At 46.0% G+C, this 14075-nt stretch overlaps 1 protein-coding gene across 2 annotated transcripts in view; it reads right to left on the reverse strand.

The window, feature by feature from the left end:
- The window catches only part of TMEM241 (transmembrane protein 241), a 117253-nt gene that overhangs the window by 101425 nt on the left and 1753 nt on the right, over positions 1-14075 (reverse strand). For both annotated transcript variants that reach the window (XM_055129339.1, XM_055129337.1), the window contains exons 2-3: positions 8646-8692; positions 4368-4445 (exon numbers count right to left, since the gene is read on the reverse strand). In XM_055129339.1, coding sequence (XP_054985314.1) covers positions 4368-4445; positions 8646-8692 — 125 coding nt within the window. The remainder of the gene's footprint in view (positions 1-4367; positions 4446-8645; positions 8693-14075) is intronic.

A 14075-nucleotide genomic window follows, 5' to 3' on the forward strand; every position in this document is an offset into this window, starting at 1 on the left:
TTTCTTTTTTATTGAATCACTGTGAGCTACAGTTATAAAACTTTCATGTTTGAGTTTCAGTCATACAATGCTTGAACACCCATCCCTCCACCAGTGTACATTTTCTACCGTGTACATTTTCTACCGCCAATGTCCCCAGTATCTCTCCCTCCCCACCCTCCAGAACTCCCCCTGCCTCTATGGCAGACAATTTCCCTCTTTCTCTCTACTTATAGGCATTATGGTTTTCAATACATATAATGAGAGCCACCATGTTGGGTCCTTTATCTATTTTCAGCACATATCTCCCATCCCGAGTGATCCCTCTAACCATCACTGACTTAGTGATCCCTTTTCTATCCCAGCTGCCTTCTCCCCCAGCTCATAAGACAGGCTTCCAACCATGGAGCAATCTTCCTGGCCCTGTCTCTACTGTCCTTGGGTGTCAGTCTCATATAATGTTATTCCACAAATGAGTACAGTCATTCTATGTCTGTCCCTCTCTTTCTGACTTATTTTACTTAGCATGATCTTCTACCTGAAGAGTTTTTCAATGGAAAAATTAAGAAATAGAGACTTCTCCATTTGCTAGAAATCCATGGTCACAGAATTCTTGCAGCACAGAATTTCTGACTTTGAATTTACTATACTTGCACACCTGACAGCAAACACTTGCTCTCTGGGGACAGAGAGCCGCTCCATGGGTGAGCTCATGCCTGGCACACAGAAGCCCAGCAGCACCACGCGTGATCTCCAAGCTCCAGGCCAGGTGTTGCTCCTGCTCACTGCCAGGTGTGGCCCTAAATTCGAAAAACAAAACCTCATTTTCTTTTATACAGTGGACAAAACCATGGCAAGTAACTTACACTCCTTTCAAAGGGCCTAGGGATAGTGGCCAAAGAGCCTCTATGGCAAGCCTGAGTGGGCGAAGCTGACAATTCCGTTCCCGACAGCACCCCACGATGCCTAAATGTGGCCCCAGCAGCTCTGCTGTTCAGGGGCTCCAGCACGGCAAAGTGAGTGACCTCTAGCCCACGTGACCACACGGGTGTGCCAGCATGACGGCCGAGAAGCGCAGACTCTGGCAAGCACAGCCAGGGAGTGAGGTCTCCCCCCATCACAAGCACCCCCAAACCGGGGGAAGGAGAGAAGGGGAATAAAAAATTAAACACAGGTCGGCGAGATTGCTCAAGCAGTACAGCACATGTGCAAGGCCCTGAGTTCGGTCCCCGTCCTGCATGGCCCTCACATTGCCCAGTGGTCCCAAGCACCATGGAGATGGGCACCACCAAGGACAGACTTGGCATTCTACCCCCAAACACCACTGGGGGGTTTCCTAGAAATACAAATGAATAAGTATATAATAAAAATAAATAGCATGCTTTGTATTAAAATCTCACTTTTTTCAATTGCGGGAGCCACACTGGGAATGCTCAGTGCTGAGGGGCAAGAGGGGGCTACACTGCCAGCCCCCAAATGCTCTTACTGAAATGAGTAGAACAGTGGCCAAAAAAAAAAGCCAGAGAAAAGCCCCTACGTTCTCCCATGAACTCCTGCTTGAGTCGGTCCCCTGTAATGGTTCCAACTGCACGACAAGTGCTCCACCGCCAAGCTGCATCCCTGACCCAGAACAACGGTTCTGGAAATTGCCAAAGAGTGCCAGAGTCTCACCACTAGTCAATGTTTTTGTGGATCGGACGCTGTTAGTGCAGGACTTCTATGTGTGTTAGGAAAATCACCTCAATGTTTGGCAAAGGCTTGGCCACAGTGGCAGCTGCCCTACATGACAAGTACGTCACGAGAAACCAGTGCCATCCTTCTTGGAAGACTTCCAGAGACTGTCCACCACTGGGCCACAACTGCCGAGTTTGCTTACAGGGCAGATGCCCTGGGAGGGGCAGGATTTCCGGGTCACTTGGTGGAGTCAACAAGGGCAGGGCCAGAAACCGTCTGAGACAGCAGACATGGATGGGCTGCATCGGGGTTAGCTGAGCCACAGCCACGTGCGAGTCCCAAGTTGCACCCACGAGTATCACTGTGCTGGAGCTAAAAGGCTTCCTCTGCATGAGGCCAACCCTGCCTGGTTCAATCCCCGCACTGCCCGTGGTCTGCAGAGTATGGCAGGGGTCCCTCCTGAGCACTGCAGGTACGGCCCAAACAACTCCCCCAAACCAATGAAATTTTAAGCACTATTAACATAAGAAAGGTGGTGCCACTACATACTGTATTTGAGATTCTGCGCTCTGGGTGTTAAGGACAACAGAGCACTGTGTGGCATAGGCTATTTGGCACCCACTGTCCAGCCCCAACATTAAAACTCCCGCTCCACAAACACCCCAGGACCCCAAACTGTCTGCCTGCCTGCCACTGATCTGCAGAGTGCAGCCTCCGCTGCCTTCCCCTTGATGCAGCCCTCCTGCAGAGCTCCCCAACCACGTCATCAGGAAATGCAGCCCATTGGGAAAGTGCAGCCAGGGCCACCAGCCACCAGCCCCGGCACACAAAGGAGCACTGGGCTGGGGCCTCAGCCAGGGCGATGGCCCGTGGGAATTCTGAGCTGCACCAGTGATTGTTAATCATCAGGGCCCCTCAGCACAAACACAACAAAATGTTCAATGAATTTTAACATCAACCATGCGACTGTGAAACCCCCTAAGGAGACGGTGGGTCCCTAGAAGGAATGCAGAGTGAGTCAAAGGAGATACACCAAGGATCTCTGAGATGAGCAGAACTGTTCACTTTCTGGGGTGAAAGTGTGCAGAGGCGGCTTCTGGCTCTGGACAGGAGTCACCCCTGGTGGTGCTCAGAGAGGCATATGTGATTCCAGGGATCAAACTGGAATCGGCGACATGCAAGACAAGCACCTTATCTCATATGCTATCTTTCTGGTACTACACTCGTGTGTGCACGCACTCAGCACTGTTCAGGGACCACACATGGCAGTGCTTCGGGAGCAAATGCAGTGGCAGGATTTGAACCACTGTGTGGCTACAGCTGGATATAAGGCAAGTACCTTAATCTCTGAATGATCTCTCCAGTTCTAGAATCTGCAACTTTTTTTTGGTTTGTTTCTGTTTTTGGGGGCCAAACCCAGCGGTGTTCCAGGGTTAAACCTAGCTCTGCACTTAGTAATCACTCCTGGAGATGTTTAGGGGACCATATGGGATGCTGGGGATTGAACCCAGGGCTGTGTGCAAGGCAAATGCCCTACCTGCTGCACTATCGCTCAGGCCCCAAGAATCTACACTTCTTGTGGTTGATTGTTTAGTTTTGGCCACACCCTGCTGTACTCAGGGCTTACTCCTGGCTCTGTGCTTAGGGTTCACTCTGGTAAACTCAGGGAATCATTTGGGATGCCTGGGATTGAACTTGGGTCAGCCACGCGCAAGGCAAGCACCTTATCTGCTGTACTATCCCTCCAGCCCTTACAACTTACAACTCTTGAGAGCTCAAGAGACAATGGTGTCCAGTGGGTCTCAAACTTCCACCCTGGGAGGGTCGCTTCTCACAGGGAAAGAATCCTGAGGAACTCTCTTCATCTATCAGACGATCTCTCTGGACTTAGAATTTTCTTTTTAAGTCTGAATAAAATATTGTATGTCCACATCATATTTTACTTAGCCATCCAACACCAATGGAATTCCTCATAGTTTCATTGCCTTTTTGGTGGGGATGGAGGAATGACTAGCAAACTGGGTGAAGTGGGCACTTTAACCGCCATGTGTCTCTCTGGCCCACTCTGTACGACTTCCAGCTATTGTGAGAAGTAACTTCAAATCAGATTGAAAAATTATCAAGAAGATAATCTCTAAATAAGTTTGTGCTGAGGAAATAGCTCAAAGAGCTGGCGCTTGTGCTTCGCATGTGGGAGATACAGATTTGCTCTCTGGTGCTAACTGCTACTCCAAGCACCACCAGGTGTGGCCCCCAATCCAAAGAGAAATTTTAAATTGCATAATATTGCTTTGTTTTGATTTTTTGGTCATAGCTGGCAGTGCTTGAGGGCTACTCCTGGCTCTGTGGTCACTCCCACTGGTGCTTAATGAACTCATGCAGTAATAGGATTCGAACCTGGGCCTCTCACATACAAAGTAGGTGCATAGACCATTCAACTCTCTGTAGCCCACTAAATAATTTTAAAGCAGAGTTAATATCTCACTCCTTGTGATCTTATGATTTAAAACAAAGTCCAGTGAACAGGGTATTGTAAATTTATACCTCAATTCAAAACCTGAGTTCTATTTGAGTTTAAAATTACTGAATCTCAGGGCTAGAAGGGAGCTGAGACTAAATAAGGCAAATACATACCCATGTCTCCCGATATAACACCCAACTAATTACATAATCCCAAAGAAAATGGTCACGAATCAAGCACAGTAGGGTGCTACCTTGAAGCGCTGTTGATCTCCACCCAGCCCAGTTTCCACGATACATGAAGCAAGAGGCCACCTAGAAATGTCTGCCACCTAGGAAAGAACAAAGGTCAACGTGAGCATTCAAAAAGACAGGTGCATGCCCATGTTCATTGTTGAGCTGAGAACAATCGCAGGGATGTGGAAATAACCCAAATGTCCAGATGACTGGATAAAGAAGTGGAACTACACACACGTACACACACCACACACATACACACAGGCACACACACACTACACACAATGGAATCCTATGCAGCTATAAGAAACAATGAATTCTTAAAGTCTGATGCAATATGGATAAAACTGGAGGGTATCATACTAAGCAAAGTAAGTAAGAAGGGAAGAACAAGTACCAAATGATCTTATTCATCTGTGGAATAAAGAAACAAATCAAGCAAATAGACAGTATTGAACAGTGACAAATTCTTGGCCATGAATATAAAATGTATCAATAAAGAAGATCATACTAGTGGTGGAGGGGATTTTACACATTGTTGGTCATGAGGTGGTGACTTTGTATCAGTAAGTTTATACATCTGTAAACAACTACAACCATATTACCAAAATATTTTTTAAAAAAATTTTTTTTGGTCTTTGGGCCACACCAGTGGTGCTCATGGTTTACTCTTGGCTCTGTCAGGAATCACTACTGGCTGGCTTGGGGGATCAAAAGGGATGCCAGGGATCAAATCCATGTTGGACACATGCATGGCAAGCACCTTAACTGCTGTTCTGTCTCTCTCATTCTAAATTTTTTTTTCTTTAGTTTTGTTTTTGGTCCACATCTGGTGATGCTCAGGTGTTACTCCTGGCTCTACACTCAGAAATCAATCACTCCTGCTGGTGCTTTAGGGGGTATGAGGTAATAGAGATCAAACCAGGGCTGGCCACCTGTAAGATAAGCACCCTACCCACTATACTATCTTGCTGACCCTCACTCTGATCCCACATTTAAAAAATGTTTTGCTTTGGGGCCACACCTGCTGATGCTCAGGGGTTACTCCTGGCTGTATTCAGGGGACCATGTGATGCTGGGGATGGAACCCAATTTGGCTGCATATAAGCAAGCACCCTATCCACTATCTCTCCAGCCCTTTTTTTTTTTCTAATTAAAAAAAATAAAAAAAATGAGGGAAAAATCTTCTGTTTACAATGAGGGGGAAGGTCAGTGAGTTTCTTAGAGTGCCATAGTCTCAGACACCGCCCAGTGCAGCCTGTCCACGGACAGTGCAGTCAATCTTCACCACGTTCTCAGGTCACCCACCCAGTCTCTACTAGCTTCCCGGGTCCAGCTTCCCATTCAGTGCTGACACTGACAGCTTCTTATCTTCTAGACTTTTCCCGCTCAACCTTCCCCAGGCCCCCACTCTAACCTTCAGTCTTCAAGGATGCATTCCAAACCCTCATTCTCTCCTGGATACAGCCACACAGAAACCCCTAGATACCAACAAGCCTAAAGCATGACTTGAATTTCTCCTCCCCCATCCTCATCCTCTTATTCCTATTCAGCCAAACTGGAAACCTGGATGAGCCTAGCCCTGCCTTCACCCCACCTCCCTTTCTCCTGGAAACCTCCCACTCATTCTTCCCCAGAGACTCTCGACGCCTAAGCCTCACCTCCACCCTCTGCCTCCGCCAGGCTCTCAGCAGCTCACACCTGGCCCACAGCTTTTGTCCTCTACACATGCCCCACCCCAAGTGTGCCCACATCAACCATTCTCACAGAGCAGACAGAGGGGCTCCTCTAAAATGAAATTTCAATTGCTGTATTCTATCATTTAGGGGGGAAGAGGGGGGGAAAAGGAATAGTTTAAGGGGCTGATATATATGTATATATATTAGATGTATATACATGTATATACATGTATATCAGATATATATACTAGCTCTGCATATACAGGAGGGCCGGGTTTGATCTGAAACCACATGGTCCCCTGAGCACTATCTGGGGGTGACATTGAGCACCACTGGTGGGGAGAACTCCCCAAACAAACCACAAAACAACAGCTGAGTCTTCCTGATGCCACAGGCTGCTGCTCACAGGTTCCGCCACAACTCACTTGGGTCATGAGTGCAGGTAGGGTGTTTGCTGTTCATACTAATCCAGTGGATCAGGATTTGATCCCCAGCATTCCATATGGTCCCCCGAGTTCACCAGCAGTGATCCTGAGTGCAGAGCTAGGATTAAGCCCTGAGCATTGCTGGGTGTGACCCCAAAACCAAAAAAACTAAAAAAAAAAAAACACTCACATGAGACCCACTCACTCAGCCTGCCAAGGTTATAGGGTCACGGGCTGAGCATCCCTCTCTTCCTCCCAGCGAGCAGCAAAGCAAAATGCTAAGTGAGAAACAGGGTGTACAAGACATCTTGATAACTGGTCTTCTGGTTTTCATTTTCTTCCTGTTTTTAGCATATTTGTTCAGTTGGTTTGTTTTGGGGTCACATCTGGCAATGCTCAGGGCTTGCTCCTGACTCTGCTCAGGAATCACTCCTGGCAGTTCTTGGGGGACCCTATGTGTTGTCAGGGATTAAAATCTAGGTTGCTACATAGAAGGCAAGTGCCTTGACCCTTTATTATCTCTCTGGCCCTAACTGGCTTTGGATTTTCAGGAGAATCATTCAGAGATCCCCAAACCCTGTTTGTAGCAATGACTTAAGACGTCATCTCAGAAACAATTACTATAGACTGAAGTGTGGCCATTGAGAAATCCCGGCCTCCAGGACAGTCTGTGTGACACACAAGCCTGGAACTACCACCCTCTGACCACCAGGACCCGCGCTGTCCCTTGTCCTTCCAGCCACGTTCCACCCTTATGAGGAGCAATTGATTGCCCAGCAGCCCCCAGGACGCACTATTGTTTCGGAGAGTTATCACATGGTGACCTATGATGATCTCCCCTCTCCCCGTGGGTCATGAACACGGGCTCCTCCTCAGAGACCCACTTTCTATGTCTCCTCTGTGAAGTTCCCAACCCAGCCGGAGAGAACAAACTGATGCGGGCTGTGCCCTCAGCCAGCCTAGGTGAGAGCAGTAGCATCTGGGGACATTTTCGGCTGTCCTCAGCAGGAGCAGGGGAGGGAGACTTACTACTAGTATCTGGTCTGGTGAGTGGAAGATGGGATTTGGCTCTTAGCATTTTTTTTTTCTTTTTGGGTCACACCCGGCGATGCTCAGGGGTTACTCCTGGCTTTGCACTCAGGAATCACTCCTGGCGGTGCTCAGGGGATCATGTGGGATGCTGGGAATTGAACCCGGGTTGGTCGCGTGCAAGGCAAATGCCCTACCCACTGTGCTATCGCTCCAGCCCCTTCTTAGCATTATTTTTATGTGCCCAAGTGGAAAACAACTTAAACGCCCAAAAATAAAATATATTTGGGTCAGAGAGACAGTTCAATGGGCTTAACCCATGATTTGCATGTAGGAGGCCCAGGCCGGATCCCCAGCACCACCTGGGCCCCTGAGCTCTGGAGGAAGCAAAATGCCCAGTGAATGACAAGAGGAATGAGAGGGGTGCTAGGAGCAGCCCCAAAATACAGAGCCAGGAGCAGCCACTGAGCATGGCCAGATATGGCCCCCAAACAAAAAAGACAAGGTAAATCAAAAAGGAATAGCTATATAAATTACAATCTTTGATAGAAAAAAACCCTATGCAATCAGTAAATATATTTTTGGTTTGGGGCTAGACCTGGGGTGTATAGGGCTCACTCCTGGCTCTGCACTCAAGAATCATTCCTGGAGTGACTCGGGGGACCCCCTGGGGATTGAACCTGGGTCAGCCACATGCAAGGCAAGTGCCCTGCCCACTGAATTATTGCTCCAGTCCCCAGTAAAGATACTTGTATGCATCACTGAAAATCAACATGTGTATACCACCAAAATTCTCACCATTATCCCTGTTTACCTGATTTGCACACACACACACATATACAAACACACACACACATTTTCCCTTTTCCTTCTAATAACTACAAACTGGTCTTTAGCTGAAATATTTCTTTTTGTTTTATTTATCTAGTCTTATCTTCTCTGCATTTTACACATGGGTGAATGTCATTCTCCTTCTGACTTAATTCTCTAAGTGTAATGCATACTCTGTGGTTTTCAACAGCCCATAGTTTTCCACTGTGCCATTCCTCAGGTGTAAAAAAGTTGAAAACTATAGCTTTTGGTCCATTCACGTTTTATCAAACATTTAAGATGCTGGTAGGATATTTTTCAAATGCACAGAATGAGCATAAAAGATACTCACCCTTGGAATAACGTAGGATAGGTAAATTTCAAGACTGACAGGACATACTGAAAAACAAATACCAGATAAATGAACATTTTTAATTATATAATCCAAAAAACTCTATTAAAGAAATGTAAGTATATTCAACTTCCCAAAAAAAGCTCTTTATTACCCCCAAATATCATATACTAGGAAAAATAACCTTCCATGTCATTCTAAGGAGGGTAGGCTTGCTTCTACAAGGCTCCCCTAAAGACTGTCCACATTGGAGATAAAAGAGAATGAAATCAGTATCAAGTGTGAAGGAAAAGCACAGCCTCTGGGTCTGAGGGCATCAACTTCCAGCCACTCTGTGTCTTCCCAAACCCCAGAAGTGCCATGTTGTAGTGACAGTGACTCCTAGAAAACTGGAAAAACTCTTGGATGAAATCTTCTATTGTCCAGTTGCCTAGAAATTTAACTCCTTTCACTACTACTCTTTTCTTTTAATTTATTTTATTTTATAAGTTAGTTTACAATATTTGATTACATTTAATATTCAAACACCAATCCCACTATCATTACACCTTCCCACCACCAAATTCGGGATGTTTCCATCCAAGCCCCAATCCCTGTTGCAAAACACAACTGAAATAATGTATTTTGTATTGTTTGTTAAGAAGTAAAGCTGAACATGCTTACAAAAAAGTGTTCATAAAAGAAACAGTGTGAAGATTGTTCTATTTTGGCGGGAGCCATTAAGACATTCTATGGGATATCACTAACATGTTGTTAAAGTTTGGGTGATATGAACTTTGGTATATATATCTGAAAATATGTATAAACGCATATATATATATATATATGTATTTCCCTCTATGATTTGTTGCCTACTCTCTGAACCCCATCAAATGTGGTGTGGTAATTATGGAGAATGGGTAGTGAGTGTCTTCTGTGTCTCGCGGCTGCGCAGTCCAGGAATACGTTTACTCATATGTGATGCTCGGCCCGAGTATGTGGGGAGCGGCCTTGAGCGTGGTAGCGGCCGGGTTGCGGAGGTTTTTGGCTGCCAGGGCTAGGCCCTTGGGGCACGCAGGGCTCTCACCCGCTCCCCGCTGGGGCGCCCTGAGTGAAACAGCCTGGCGCAGAGACTGGTGGCATGGCTATGGGGGCCTCATGTTATCTCACTACTACTCTTTAAGTAAGTGAAATCTCTTAGTAATTCTTTCATTCGTTGTCCTTTTGGTTTGGTTTTTGCATTCTAAGAATTTTTTTCTTCTAATTCTGCTTAGGTGTCTTAAAATTTTTACTGTGTTTTAGCATCTTCAAGATATTTTTTATTAAATAAACTAATTTAGCTAAGGTGAATTGGTATTTATTTCCTTTTTAAAATATTTTTTTTGGGCCACAACTGGCTGTGTTCAGTGCTAACTCCTGGCTCTGAGCTCAGGAATCACTCCTGGCAAGGCTCAGGGGACCACACTGGATGCCAGGGATTGAGCCTGAGTCTGCCATATGCAAGGCAAGCAGCTTACCTGCTGTACTATCATCGAGCGACCCCACGCCCCCTTAAATAATCTTTTATGTTTGTTTTTTAGGCCACATCCAAAGACGTTTAGGGTTTACTCCAGTCTCTGCACTCAGGGATCAGTCCTGGAGGGGCTCTGGGGACCATATGGGATGCCAGGGACCAAACCCTGGTCAGCCTTATGTGCCCTATCACAGTACTATTGCTCTCGTCCCTGAATTTATAATGTTTTACAAACTTAATCAAATTTACAGAACCTTATGGGCTGAGTCTGGTTCAATTCCTGGCACCCGATAAGGTCCCCCCAAGTCCCTCCAGGAGTAATCCCTGAGCATACAGCTAGGAGTAAGCCTGAGCACTGCCAGGCGTGGTGTCCCTTGCACCCAATAAAGGAGTCTAAAATCATTAAATGACTTTGGGCAAGGTCTCTGAGTCTCTGTATGATATGAAAAAATGGAGGATAGTATATTGACTTTAGGAAAGTTCATACATTGATTCCCCCACCGCAGCCCCACCCCATGGATTAAACTACACATCATTCCCCTTGTCAGAACACCTCAAAGCTATAGCCTTTGCCGAGTGTTGTTGCTTAGTCTGTGAGTTTTAGACAAGCCCTCATGCATTCCTGAAGTCTATCACTCAGGAAAGTCAAGATACACCTCCACCCACCCATACCCAATATTTTTACTCTAAAATAGAGACAGAGAAGGACCAGACACATAATACAGGGGTCAAGGCACTTGCCTTGCATGCTGTCAATCCCAGTTTGATCCCCAGCACCAACCACAGATGGCCCCTATAGGAAGGGTCACTTCTGAGCACAGGACCAGGAGTAGCCCCTGAGCACTGCCAGGCAGAGCCCAAATATATATATATTTTAAGTAAAAAATAAAATACTGACAAGACTGGGTCACGCCCTATATCACCTGTAACAAATTCATAAAAACAACTAAGTAAATATACTTAGTTAATGTGTGCCGAGCCTTGGCCTACACACTAGGAGAGATAAAATGCTGAAGTGAACGCCTCACCTGGCTAGAGAATAGAGGGTGAAAAAAATCTCTGAGAAGTGGAACCGAAGTCCTTGATATTTCTCCTGTTACCAGTTTCTCAGGTCACCCACAAGAAAGTGTTATTCAGAACAAAATGTAATTTGAAGGAAGACGTCAGCAGGAGGACAGAGGTGGACTCTGCCGACAGACAGGAGCCAGACACGCTGTGGGGAAGGACAGACCCCTGTCCACCCCAGGCCCCGGAACTGCTGGAGAAGACACAGGGCTCAGCTGGTGGCCAGGAAAGCCGGCAGACTTGATTTCCAAACTGAACAAAAACCAATCACTTTATTATACGTGAGAAGAGGTGAGACTAAGAAATACAAAATTCCATTTTGGTTTTGATTTTTTTTAATAGTTTTTAGGCCACACCCAGCATTGGACAGGGGCTACTTACTTCCGGCTCAGTGCTCCAGGGAGCATGTGGTGCTGGGGACTGAACCTAGGTTCCCTGCATGCAAAGCCTGTGCTGCAGCCCTTTGAGCCATCTTTCTTGCTCAGAAATACAAGATTTCTTAAAATAATTTTTTCTGCAACTAGAGGGAAATAACTGAAGGAGAGGGGCTGGAGTGATAGCACAGCGGGTAGGGCATTTGCCTTGCACGAGACCGACCCGGGTTCGATTCCCAGCATTCCATATGGTCCCCCGAGCACGGCCAGGGGTAATTCCTGAGTGCAGAGCCAGAAGTGACCCCTGAGCATCACTGGGTGTGACCCCCCAAAAAAAGCAAAAAATAAATAAATAACTGAAGGAGAAAGGAAACACAAAAGATATGAAAATAAAAAAATAAAGAAACTGTGTCTGTGTTGTGTGTTGTGTATTGTGTGTGTGTATGTGTGCGTATATAGTACAGCAGGTAAAGTTACTTGCTTTGCATGCAGCCAATTTAGGTTCAATTCCCAGAAATGTATAGGGTCATCAAAGCCCCAGCTGGAGTGATTCTTGCAGCATAGAGCCAGGAGAAAGCCCTGAGCACAGCTGGGTGTACCTCCCACCCCCAAACAAAAGCAGGCATAACAGAAAGCCAGTAATACCTATTTCCACTTGTATCCTGCCTGTTTTGTTTGGAAAATGATTGTTTTCTGACTTTTGGAAAAATAAAGAAATAGATAAGGGGAAAAAAGAAGGAAAGGAAAGGAAAGGAAAGGAAAGGAAAGGAAAGGAAAGGAAAGGAAAGGAAAGGAAAGGAAAAAGGAAGGAAGGAAGGAAGGAAGGAAGGAAGGAAGGAAGGAAGGAAGGAAGGAAGGAAGGAAGGAAGGGAGGGAGGGAGGGAGGGAGGGAGGGAGGGAGGGAGGGAGGGAGGGAGGGAGGAAGGAAGTGGGTTAGGGAGGGAGGGAGGAAGTAGGGGCAGGGAGCTAGGTCAATGGGCAGGAATACATGCTGAGTTTGAGGGAGCCCTAGGTTTGACACCTAGTGCTACTTGGCCAGTTATATCATCTCCCAATAGCTCTAAATGTATTCTAAAAGTATTGCAAAGCATTGTGGAAAACGCAGAAGGATACCCTTAGGGGATTGTTTAAATTGGAAATCTGTGATTTTGATTTTGATTTTGTTTACTTGGGGGCCACGCTCAGTGGTGGTTGGGGCTACCCCTTTGGTGCTAGGGGGACCATGCAGCACCAGGGTCAAACTTGGGACTCCCAAATTCAAAGCACTGTGCTCCAGTCCTTAGAGTGATCTCCCCAACCTCAGGAATCTATTATTTCTATTTTTCACATTAGATATTCCCTGGGAACATGACAATTTTGTTTATTTGTATCTAGCTCCTTAAAGCATGATATACATGGCAATACTCGGTCTTCATCACATTGATTATGGTAATAGCGCACTCTCCCCAATAAGCCCAGTCAATCAATACCTAAATAAAATTGAGCATCCAGGGCTGGAAGAAGTACACAGCTACCTAATGACTGTTCTGTTTAAATATACTTTTAAAAAAATGCCATGGCTTGTGAGTTTCCAGGAAAGACCCTGTTATTAATGTTCCGTCTATGTAACGAAAGGAAGGCCATTCTGCTTTAAAGTTAAATGTAATATCCTCAAGTTAGTTAGTTAGTTAGGACAGTTAAATGGAAAAGCCTGGGTCACATATTTCTGAGTAGGTACTTCAAGTCTCTTATAGTTTAGGTACCTCTCCCAGAAAGAAAAATAAAGTCTATTAAGAGCCAATTGTGGGGCTGGAGCAATAGCACAGAGGGTAGGGCATTTGCCTTGCATGCGGCTGACCCAGGTTCGATTCCCAGCATCCCATATGGTCCCCTGAGCACCGCCAGGGGTGATTCCTGAGTGCAGAGCCAGGAGTAACCCCTGTGCATCACCAGGTGTGACCCAAAAAGCAAAAAAAAAAAAAAAAAAGAGCCAATTGTTACTGTTTGATATCAGATGCAAAACCTGTATTTTCTTCCTCCATTCTTTTCTTCTATGAGTAATTAGCCCTTATAATTTGAGCATATACCCTGATAAATACTCAATACCTTGGCCAACCACCTTATAAACAACATTTCAATTAATGCTCACAAAAACCCTTCTAAGGGGACTTCTCATTTTGTTTGTTTTGGGACCATGTCAGGCAATGCCCACGGTGTCCTCCCTGCTCTGCACTCAAGAATTACTGGGTGCTGGTGCTTGGGGAACCATTTGGGGTGCCAGGGATCGAACCCAGGCTGGCTGTGTGCAAGACAAACACTCTACCAACTGTGTGCAAGACAAACAGCCTACCAACATCATTCCACCCTATCGTAGAGGGTATTTTAAGTTTTTTTAAAGTTGGGTCTAGGGGCCAGACAGACAGCACAGAGGTTGAGGCACTTGCTTGTCTTGCATGCAGTCAACCACCCAGTTCAGGCCCCAGTACCCCTTATGGTGCCCTGAATACTGAGCCAGGAAGA

This window comes from Sorex araneus, chromosome 2, assembly GCF_027595985.1.
Source record: "Sorex araneus isolate mSorAra2 chromosome 2, mSorAra2.pri, whole genome shotgun sequence".
Lineage (NCBI taxonomy): Eukaryota > Metazoa > Chordata > Mammalia > Eulipotyphla > Soricidae > Sorex > Sorex araneus.